The 12,123-nt window shown below is 39.1% G+C and overlaps 1 protein-coding gene across 1 annotated transcript in view; it reads right to left on the bottom strand.

Moving 5' to 3' along the window:
- Nucleotides 1-12,123, bottom strand: part of LOC108800634 (amine oxidase [flavin-containing] A-like) — a 58,459-nt gene that overhangs the window by 1,795 nt on the left and 44,541 nt on the right. The window contains exons 7-9 of the mRNA XM_018572620.1: nucleotides 10,001-10,150; nucleotides 9,095-9,254; nucleotides 7,148-7,244 (exon numbers count right to left, since the gene is read on the bottom strand). Of these exons, the coding sequence (XP_018428122.1) occupies nucleotides 7,148-7,244; nucleotides 9,095-9,254; nucleotides 10,001-10,150 (407 nt within the window). The remainder of the gene's footprint in view (nucleotides 1-7,147; nucleotides 7,245-9,094; nucleotides 9,255-10,000; nucleotides 10,151-12,123) is intronic.

Below are 12,123 nucleotides of genomic sequence, written 5' to 3'. Positions count from 1 at the left end.
GTTTATAAAAAATAAATAAAAATTAAATATTTTAAAAACGTTAGAAAAAAAATATTTTCAATTTCGGTTTCGGCCTGACATTTTTTCATTTCGGTTTTTAAATTTTCATTTCATTGCACATCTAGTTTTAAGTCTTCCCTACTCATTCTGAAACTACCAAACAAGTTTTGGTTTTACATATACTTTAATATATGCCTGTATCAGCTTTTATACTAATTAGTGTAGTTTTACCAGTTTTATTAAATGACAGTGACATGGAATGGACAATACTATCCCAAAAAAGGGGTGCTAACTGTAAAACATGCCACAATCTACCTGCCTTTTTTGCTGATATACAAAGATGTAAGGGGCTTAGGGCTGGTTTACACTTAAGCATTTTGCTAAATGCACGATACCATTAATTTACTGCATACTATTGCACAGTGTGGTTAGGGTGTGGTACCATGCGCTAGGTGCATTGTGTTGGCATTTATTTGAATGGCACCCCAATGCACCTCCCAGCTGTAGTGTATTTGCAGCACAACGTGTTGTACCGCAATACCATGCATGGCATTTCAGTGTGGTGGGAAGAAGCATGCACTACTTTTTTCAACACACTGTGCATTTAGTGCAAAGCTTAGGTGTTAACTGGCCCTTACATGCTGTCACAGACAGAGGTCTGTATACACACAGAAAGTAGAACAGTTTAGGTGATTGATGGAGCATTCCTGAGACTGCATGGAAACACAGTTAGTGCAGACTTAGATCCTTGGATGACACAGGATGCTTAGGGTACACTGGAGTCACAGGGATATGGGATTACACAGGATGACACTGAAGTTACAGGGGTCATAGGATAATACAGGATACTCAGGATGCACTGAAGACATTGAGGCATCTGGAGGCACACAGAGGCGTGCTCTGAAGACACAGAGGCATGCGGGAGACACTGGAGCATAGTTTGAGTACACAGAGGAAGCATGTGAATTGGATAGAACACTGTAATACTAGCGACACAGAGAAACTAAGGGTTCAGGTAATTCTCTGGAAGCACAAGGGGGCTTGACTTAGGTGTAGTGATGAGTTTCTTGAATGCTGAACAATACTTGACCTGCCCTTTAGGCAGCACCTATTTGCTGACTGGCCATGATACTGGCACTCCAGAAGTAATACAGAAGTGTTAGTGGCCTTGTGCTGGAGAAGAGATGCGGTGCAGGATCGAGGAGGAGATGAGTGTGACACCTTACACATTCTTATTTTATATTTTCTCGACATTGAACTTTCTGGAGTTTACCCCTAAAAAGAGCATCTGGAATGCATGTATTTTTAAGAAAGACATGGTATGCACACTTTACAGAGCCATAGTCTGTATAACATTAGAAACTGGATTTGAACCTAGAAATCTTACTCAAAACTTGCCTTGCAAAGCCATAGACTGCTTTCAGAACCACAGAGCAAGTTTGCTTAAAAAGCAGAAATCACTATACAAACACTAGTAAAACCACATAATAATAAGGTAGGTATATTATCTATGACAACACATGTAATCCGTATTGTAATCAAATTACACTATAATCTTACGTTAGTACTAGTCCCTTAATGCTTCTTCTGATCGGTCATTCACTCGGCTGCCCTCGGCAGCTTTGTGAATAGACCCCATAGTGTATGAAGATTTCCAACAGCTGCTATGAAAGAAGTTGGCAGACTTCCCTTTCGAATGGCTAAAATAGTTTTTAAAGAGATTTTCATAAAAACACTAAGTAATAAATGTAGTGTGAAATAAAGATTTTACACAAATTACGAGAAAATCTAAAATGTCAGTTTCTAAACTTGTGAACTGTCACAAAATAGAATAAACTTTTACTAAAAATATTACATATTATTTTTAGGGAAATGCATAAGTAAGACTGGCTTACGTAAAGAAGCAATTACTTGCAAATTTGAAAATGTTGCAAATTGGAAACACTAAAGAAGCTTCATACAGCTAATCAATGCATGTGTTACTCCAATGCAGGAGTGAGAATGGCAGTGTGTTATCCAGGGACAAAACCAAATAGTGGATACCTAATTGAACTACTGTGGAACAAACAAGTCCTTGCTATCTTACATTTTCAGAGGACATGCATTATTGCTAATTGAAGACTATTGTTAAGAACTTCTCAAAATAACAGATAAAACATGTCTCACAATAACCATCCCTCACCAACTTGTAGCCTATGTTTGCAAGGTAACATACAACAAGGCTGATAACTACAAACAAGATACAAATTTGGGCAATCCAGCCAGTTCACCATAGCCCTAAATACCCTAAATCAAATAGAGACACTGAGAGAATGATCCCTTCTGTAAAATAATTTTCTAGAAGGCATTCAGATCAGGCGTCAAACAAAATCTAGAGCCTCTTAAACGATGGAATATACCTATCTGTAATATAAATATAAAACAAGCACAAAAGTTAAAACTGCTCTGCTGCTCATGGGAATAGTGTTGAGAAATACTCTGAAACAACAGAGATTCTTTGAGATAAAATAACTGACAAAATATTGGTTAAGCTACAAGAAAAGGACAAACTACAATTGTAGGGTCAAATATCCATTGATTTTCTGTCCAGGAGTAAGTAAGAATGCCAAGAGAAAATAGAGAGCAACCAGAAGTAGTCATATATCTCAAGTCAGAGACAGGTTCATATACTCCAGTAGAAGCATGTTTTAGAAGAATTAAGTACCATCTGAGACCTGGCAGAAAAAGGAAACTTTAAGATTTTCATCCATTCTGAATTTAGTAGAAAGATATCCAGTTGACCAGCCACTCTTAGTAGTTTAACAGTAAGATCCAACACTTAAGTATTTGCAGCTAGTTAGATATGATTTATAGTTATCATTATGCGCTTATAACTTTGTTTTTGTAATTAAGTGTGCTCTATCGTGTTTCCGTTTTAAAATTCAAGCAACATTTAATCATGTATATACAGTATACTGTATATATTTTTCAAGATGCATATACTGATACTTCCAGGTATTCCAGCCAGCATCTGCCTCGGTGTATGCTGTGGAACCACAGCTTTGCCCAGCTGAAGAAGCACAATTCCACCAAAAAAAAGAAAGTTTATTAGGTTCAATAAGCATGTTTGGCGAACCCGCCGGGTCGGAGCTCCTGTCCCGCAGCAGCCTACGTGGAGGCTCAGTGGCGGGGACCGCGGCACGCAAGGTCGGGGACGGCAGCAGCGGAGTTATTTGGAGGCCGCACGGCTGGAACTCACCGGAGTCGTCTCGGCCCGGTGAGAGGAATGTCTCCATACGTGCCTGCTTTGTGGTTCGGGGTATGCCTGTTCTCTTCTTCTTCTTAGACATGGGGTCAGGAACTGTCCTGGGTAGTGATCAGCTGAATCTGTCCCCCTTCACCTTACAGAGCTCAGCAGAAGGAGTTCAACTCAGCCGATCCAACATCTGGATCGGCTGAGCCGAACCTCCGGCAGCCTATTTGTGCTGTTCAGCCTATTCTCATAGATGCCGAACAGCAGTGAGTGAATAGCCGAATGTGGCCGAGCGGCATTCACACCTATTCTGCTCGGTACCTCTGTGGTACCGAGCAGAATAGAAAAACAGTTAAAAAAGTAGAAAAAATAAAATAGAAAACGATTGGGCGGAGCTAGCAGTGACAGCTAGCTCCGCCCAACTGTTTCCTATTGGCCGGGCGGTTCTGCTGCCGTCAGAATAAAAAATAAGAAAAAAACACCATAGGAATGCATAGCTAGATTCCTATTGGCTATTTCACTTTGCAGTAGCCAATAGCAAACTAGCTATTGCACACGCCCTCTGCTGCTGTCAATCACTAGAAGGGGACCTGATGGAGAACTTCAGGTCCCCTCTGCTGATTGACAGCAGCAGTGGGCGGGTGAAATAGCTACTTTGCTATTGGCTATTGCAAATTGAAATAGCCAATAGGAATGTAGCTATGCATTCCTATGCTGTTTTTTTTTGTTTTTTTTTATACTGACGGCAGCCAACGGCTCTGATGTCAGAAGAAGAAAAAAAAGACAACAGAGCAGAGAAAGGTGAGAGAGAAAGTGTTTATCTCCCGGGCGGCCGGGAGCCGCTATCTAATAGCGGGAGACTCCCGGAGCGTCCGGGAGAGTTGGTCTGTCTGGAGATCAGCGTCCCTGGTTACCCGGTAACCAGGGACGCTGATCTGTCTGTGCAAGTGGCCGGAGCCAGCCGTGGCTGGCTCCGCCCAGCAGTCAGTAGCAGGCTGTTCGGCTAGCTTCAGCTTTCACCTTGGCTCAGTCGAGCCGAAGCATATGCCTTTGGTTCGACTGAGCCCCTCGGCCAACTTCGGGAGCTGTACGGGCTATAGTGAATAGGCTGTACAGCAGCCCTTCGGTTCTACTGAACCGAAGGGGTCCTGGGGTCGAAGCTAGCTGAAGGATCAGAGCAGAGCAAGGAAAGGTTTACTCCCAGAGCGTCCGGGAGAGTAATGACACATCAACGTCCCTGGTTACCTGGAAACCAGGGACGCTAATCTGTCTCTGCAAGTCGCCGGAGCCAGCCGTGAGATGATGGCTGGCTCTGCCCAGATGTCAGTAGCAGGCTGTCGGCCGAAGCATATTTGGCTCGACTGAGCCGCTCGGCCAACTTTGGGAGCTGTACGGGCTATAGTGAACCGATGGGGTCCTGGGGCCGAAGCTAGCCGAAGGATCAGCCGAAGCTATGGCTAGATCCTTTGGCAGCTTTGTAAATAGACCCCTAAATCTTCTTAATTCTGTTCACTCAGCTCAGATAATAAACAACTGACCATCAAATACCGGTGTTGTGCGTATACATTATATAAGTGTATATATAAATGTATACAGTAAGTGGTCTATACGGTCCACAATGATTGCAATATTTCATTCCAGTATTTTGCTCTGTTCCTGGTACTTTCCTGCTGAATCATGACCATTGAGTGGCAGCTTTGGAAAACATATAACATAATATTTTTGTCTCCTTTCGTCTTAGGCTTCCAAGATGCTAATTGTAATGATTATACTGGGAGGAAAAAAAAGAGTATAAATTCCTTTTTTCCAGATTGGCACATTCCCTGTCATGTACAAAAAGCTGATGGTGTTCTGCCATTATTAGTTAAATCAATTCTATCTTCTTTGTATTCTTATTTTTCTTCAGTAAAGCTGCTGTGATGGTGAAAAGATAAAAGGCAAAAGATAAAAACAAAAGAAAAATATTCTATTTCTTCATAGTCAGCTTCCCTTGTAAAGTGTTAACTTCTTGCATGTTCTATGACCAAATAAAACGTTTACCCCAGAGGCATACTAAAACTGGTGTAAAGTCTGTGTAAAACCTCTATAGGTAAAATGTGTCCATTGTTTTATAAACACATGCATAAAAAGCCCAGTTAAAGCCATTGATGTAGAAAACAAACAAACCACAATTCAATCACGATTATCATGTTTACAAACCAGACTGTTGCGGCTAATCATATAGCACAAGGCTTAAAATTTCAAGTCTAGACCTACTAGCCAGGCAAAAACCTTACTCTCCACCAGTTGTCCCACCAAACCTTGCCCAGGTCCGCCTCCAACTGCACCCCAGGCCCGTCCCCCATCCCCGCCCAAACCCCGACCACACCCCAGCCACACCCCCTTAAAGCTTATGAAATTCAATTTTTCTTTAGAATCAAAAGAGTCCAAAATATAAAAAACAGCAATTATAACATAGCTTTAGCTTTATATTATGTTAACAGGGTGCAGATACGATACCACAGTCAAAACTGGGGGGGCACTGATCATTTTCCCCACTACCATATGAGGATGTGTGTATGGGCAGCGTGCGACCGCTTCTACTGTAAGGTCGTATGACTTTTGTCTTCCAAGCACGCTGGAAAACCTGCCGAAAATCGTACGATTTTTGGCGGGTTGGTGGCGTGGTTAGAAAACGAATGCCGCATGGGCCGTTTATTAACCCCCCCACACAAAGAATAATACCCCCCCACCCTTATTAACCCCCTACACAAAATTATAATACACTCAACCCCTTCCCCCAAGCCTCCTCACCTGTTCATGTCTTTGCAGGGAGGAGGCTGTGAGCAGGATCGATCCCTGGTTTATCTGTGAGTGATTAGTGAGGTCTGCAGTAGCCCTCACTATCACACCCAGATAGCCAGGCATCGATGCTGCTCACAGACATTCTTTCCTCCGGCTCAGAACTGTCAGAGCTCCGGCCGAAGGAAGCCAGAACTGACAGGAGCTGCTCTGCTCTCAAATTTTCACTCGCCCTCACCATATTTTTACTCGCAAAATGCGAGCAGGCGAGTGGAAATTTTAAGCCCTGATATAGCAGATTCAAAAACATTTTCCTTATTTCTATTTCCTTTTCTCAATGTTCAGAATGAGAAAAGGCCGAATAAGGTAATATGACATATACAAAACAATACCATATTTTATTTAAACTACTGCAGAACATAAATTAGATCTCCCCAGCCGGCCGTACCTTGGAAAGAATGAGAACATCCATTATAACAAAGATTGTAGATAACTTTTTCACATAGACCCTTAAGCCACTGCTATGCATTTTTAAATTTAAAAATGCTTTTTACATAATTTGCTCTTGATTCTCAACAAATTCCAAACATCTGCACAACACTAGGTTCACAAAATGCAACATTTCACACTATTGTAATTACTCATAAACCACGTGAATTTAAAATTCCCTATTTCTATAGATTTATTTAAATTGGTACAAAAATGATTCACAATTTATTAAGATGACACAATAAAATGAATTATAATACCCTAAAGCTGATGTCCAAGCTAACTACAAGGTCTGTTTGTATTCTCACTTAAATCTTGGTGCACTTTGTGTATTTCTTCCAGATTTGTGCAGTATTCTAGAACAGCCTTTCTCAACCAGGGTGCTGTGGCATACTGATGTGCCTCCTGGCTTCTTCAGGAGTGCCTCAAAACTATGTGGTAGTGGGACTGTGATCTGAAGGGGGAAGCTCAGTGCAGCTCAGTGATGCTGTCACAGATTCTTTTACAAAGTATCTGGGTTTGCAAAGCCATTTTGGGTTTGCAAAGCCATATAGTTAAACGTTTTGTGCCAGGAAAGCAGCAGTAATAAGATAATACTGTATGTGAAAAAAAAATTGGGTTTTCTCACCCACTTTTTTTTATTACCCTATGATGGCTGGTGCAGAACCGTCAGGTTTAGTGTCATCCAAGGTGAATCCAATCGGTGTTTCTTCTTCTTCAATCAATATACATCCAGAGAACCCTACATAAGTTAAATAAGTAGTATATGTTATTAGTAGCTGAGCACATACAAAAGTATGATAATAAGTAAAGTAACGTGGGTGCAGTACTAAAACTTCTAAAGAGTCAGCAGAACTGAATGGGATGCGGTGTAGGTGCTATAGAGAAGACTATACTATGCTTTGCACCCTTTTCCCCTTTGAAAGCTCTTGATAAGTAGATTACAGTGTGTAATCATTGTCCTTTGTACAAATGAAATAAATCTAATGCTTAACCCAATGATACAATAAGATTGGGGTTCTTACTAGGCATGTTGGGATTACTAGCATTTACTTCACCAAGACAGAGAGCTTTCAGAACATTCTCCTCTCTCAGGCAGACAAAGATAAGCCAGCCATCTATTATACACATTGCTGTATCTTTAAATAAGGGTAAGTCTAAACTAACATTTACTCAAAGTTTTTGTGAAAGTAACATCAGCTGATTTGAACCATTTGATACATATAGATACATATATTGATACATATAGTGGAACAACAACAAATGTGATGGGGGGATATAGTGTCAACTACTGTTACTTTATGACTATACTGCAAAGTGAAGCCAAGTGACAGAGAGTGAGATAAGACCTATCCCACTGTAGACAGCAGTATCATTCTTCTAAATGAATAATTAATGCCTGAAAGAGCCTGATATTTTCTACCATGAAAACTTATTGTTTGACTCTTATCAACAAATGGAACACAACACCTGTGACTTTTCTGCTGTATTGATTTTTATGCAGGTAATGTATAGTGATCTAGTGGTTAGCACTGTGCAGAGGTCAGGTTCAGGGTTCCCGTTTCACCAAGCACACAATTACATTTATTTATTTAGTTTTCACTTAATTTGTGTGTGTTTCTTCTTGCTCATGCACACATTAATCCATATGGTTTTACCTTCAATTAGTCTTCATGTGTATTTATGATTGTGGTAGGAACATCAGACAAAGCTTCTTTGGGAGCAAAGCATGAACATTTTAGCTTTCTTGGTATAGACAAATGATTGTGGAATATCTTGGTGCTAGATTTATTTCTTGTAGCTCTCTTTTATTTTAATATGAAAACCAGTGCTGTTTGATGTTCACCTACAGATGACAACATTTAGGCAGAGGGAAGGGTGTAAGCTGTTTTTCTTAATCTGTTATGGCTGAGGTTAAGGGAACTTTTGAAACAAAAAGTAAGAAAAGCTATTTCCTAAGGTCTCTAAATTATGAACAGTTCTCTTCAACTGCTTTAGTTAGTTTAAAGGACTCCTGTCATGACAGAAACACGGAGGCTGCCAATGTTGATCATTCCTTCTGAAATTGCTACTGTAGTTGCCCATCTGTCATGCTCTTGTTTCAATACTTTGAGCCAGTGACCCAGAACAAGAATGCAGATAACAGTTTTTTTCAGCCTTCCCATTATATTTCATACTTGTTCTATGTCAGTTACACTTCAGTTTCAGCCACTGGATACATATATTTTGCAGTTAAGGGATCTGTAAATATTTGTCTTCAGTATGCTGCTGACATGTAATACAAAGGTGTTAGATGTACCACCATCAAATGACTATGACTGTAACTAAATTGGAACTGTTGACAGATGGAGAACGAAAACCAGCAAATTTAATAAAATATGATGATCGGTGATACAAGTCAGACATTGTTTTTAAAAAATGCATTTGATATCACCAAAAAAAGTATTTTATATTGTTAGAACAATGAAAATGTTGCATTGTTATATACTTAATTTCCTTAGAAGTATTATGAAAATAAAGCAATGAATGCACGAATATGAATATTATATATTTTAACTTCCTTAATAATAATTTGCTTCTTAAATCACTTACCCATTTTCCTCCAGAAGGCTTCCTTATAATAAACCATACATTTGATAACGGATCCCATTGGAAGACGATGTATTAACTGGTTTCTGACTGGTGGCAGCTCTGGAGTGAAATGGATCTTTGTACTCAACACTGGTGGTATAGCGCTAATGACAAATTTACTCTGAATGTGAGAAAAGTAGATGTGTTAATTTAAAAACAATGACAAAAATAAGATAATTTACATCTCTCTCCAAATCCATTGCCTATTTTGCCATGTTATTGATGACCTGGTTACAACTCTGTTTGTCCTGATTTCTGGAATACCAAAAATGTACATTGTATTCACATTTTAGGTTTACTATTTGGTTCTTATTTGTATACACATGTATATATCAACTTTTAGACTGCATTTTTTTTATTCCACAGGGGTAATCAAAGTAGTATTAATGTTTATTTTTTTTAATAATGAATCCAGATTCCAAAATTCATTGCCCAAACACTTACAATCATCATGTTTCTGAAGAGCTGCATCCATGTCTCTCAGCTCAGCTTCTCTAAATGTCCTGTCTTGTACAAGATCAGAAGGGACAGAGCAGACTCCAGCAACTGTTCATCTACTAGCTTGGAGAAGGGAGGAGAGGGGGCCATGGGGGAGGGAAGTAGCTTGATTTACAGTGTCTGTGTTTGTGGAGACACACACAGCTTACTAACACACACAATAATCCCTGCATAGCACTCTGCTTTCATCAGCATTTGAAATAGCTCAAAAACCTTTTGACTTTAATATCACTTTAAGATTAATAAAGAATATTTTTTTGCACTTAACATGCAACATTGTAGATTTTTGTTTAGAGCAGAGAAAGGTAGACGGGTAGAGACAAAACAATGTTTTCAAAACCACTTCAAATATATGTATCTAAACGTTACCTGATATATTTCATGGTTTAAGGTTTCCACGATGACATTTTCTCCAGACTGATCAAGTCTAATCACTGGTCTCTCCAGCTTCACTCGATCCTGAAGGCGATCCATTATCCTCTCGCTTATCTGTCCAGAGCCTCCAACAAACTTTCTCTCCTTGAGGTAAACCAAAAGGATATGTAACATTCAGTTTAAAGAGGAAAAATATTTGAAACTGGATTGTAGTTTCCCCATAAGGTATGGAAATGAAGCCAGATTGGATAATAAAGCAAGGTACTAATTGTCTTACTGTTTATTTTTCCCCTCAATTTCAGCAGAAAACTCCTGGCATGAGCGTGCAGCTAAATATTGTGTAACGGCAGTGGTCTCTGAACTGTGATTGAACATGCCCCTTTCATTGCAGTTTTGACAAGCAGAAGGTGTGGCTGCTGTACAGAGATCACTTTAAGACAACTCTGTTAATGGTAAGATAATTATTACTTTACGTTTTCATCCAACCTGGCTTCTTTTCTATGTTTTATGGGAAAACTACAACTGGGCTTTAACAAGATGAGCTCCAGCCTGTATTTACCCCTTCATTATTAGGCCATTTTTCAGTTTTCAGTGCTGTGATAGATGGACTGACAATGGCTCCATCATGAAACACTGTACCCAAATTAATTTTTTAGATAGATAGAGATTTTTTTTGGTGGTATTTATTTACCACTGGGATTTTCCATTTTTTCTACAGAAAGGAAAAGTGACTGTAAATTTTGAAGAAAAAAAAAACCGGTTTCCCCTTACTTTCTGTTAATATAAAGAGATGACTCCTTTTGGGAAAAAAGAAACATGTTGGTATTGAGGGGGTTAAACATGGAGCTTGACAATGGTGAACAAGATACAGCACATCTGATCACCAACAGAGGGATCTGGAGGTGGAATGGTTAATGTACAGGTCACATACAGTAGAAGGATGGAGATAATGGGGTTATAGATGTGCAAAATAAGTTAGATAACGGGTTAATAGGTCACATACAGAGGCAGGTTGAATATAAGTAGTTTAAGATAGGAGGAACACTGAACGGGTTAAAAAGAAAACTCAGTCAGTGAGAATAAATGTATGAATTAGCAGCTGTTGATGACTGATTTATTCATTCTCCCATTCACAAATTACTACAATTCCCCTCCTTACTCTCCTGTAAGAAGAAGAGAAGGAATCTTTACTGTAGACATTACTATGTGACCACTCTGATTAGTCATCACCTGATCAGAAGGTACTAAGCCTCTTGGATGAGCTCGGTATACAGAGATTAGCAGGTGCAGCAGACACCCAACAACTAGTTCTGGAATTACATTTTAAAACCTCATTCCAGAAATAGATATCCCCACCTCACTACCAATACACTACAGGGGCAGTTAGGCACAGCTCTTGTAAAAAGTGCTTTAAAAGGACTAATTATGGGAAACATGACTCCCCAGCCCCCTTCTATAGAAGGGGGGCTAAGTAAGATTTTTATAGGATTTTCAGCAAATAGAAAAGTAAGCAACAATTTTCAAATATTTTGTGTTATGCTATGTGAATGTAACAAATACAAAAAGAGGTGTTCATTTGGTTTAGCTGCAAAAGAAAAAATCCACTTTAAATAATGTTTTTATCTTATACATAAATTATATTTTGACTGTCAAGTTGCTGTTAGTCAAAAAAGGTCTGCTCGCACCATTTTGTTTGTGTGTACTTCTTCTTAGATGTACTTTAAATTATTTTTCAAAAGTAAGTTTAAAGGTTTTAGCTATAGATTAATGAAATGTGCAAAACGTTTGTGATCGTGTTTTTATTTATTTTTTTTAGAAATATGCCATCTTAGTCTTGGCTTATTTACTAATGTTTGTATCCAATTTTTTTAAGTTCAATAATACTAAGCCAATATATTGCCCTGGGTTTGACCATTTCATGTGTCTTTGGTTATATTCTCCTCCAAAAAGGAGTGTTTCAGTTACAAGTGCCCATTCATGGAAATTGAGGGTGTGGAGGTGCTGCTTGAAGGCAAATATGGCACAGAGAAAACCAATATCGGTAGGCCAAGGTTTTATATTCTGTTTATTTGGGATTTGGAGAATGCTTGTGTGAGGCTGTGATATTCTTCTATAAA

Source organism: Nanorana parkeri, unplaced genomic scaffold (assembly GCF_000935625.1).
Source record: "Nanorana parkeri isolate BGI_ZX_2015 unplaced genomic scaffold, ASM93562v1 scaffold2087, whole genome shotgun sequence".
Classification (NCBI taxonomy): domain Eukaryota; kingdom Metazoa; phylum Chordata; class Amphibia; order Anura; family Dicroglossidae; genus Nanorana; species Nanorana parkeri.
Note: the sequence above shows the minus strand (reverse complement) of the source record. Positions and strands in the feature narration are given on the sequence as shown.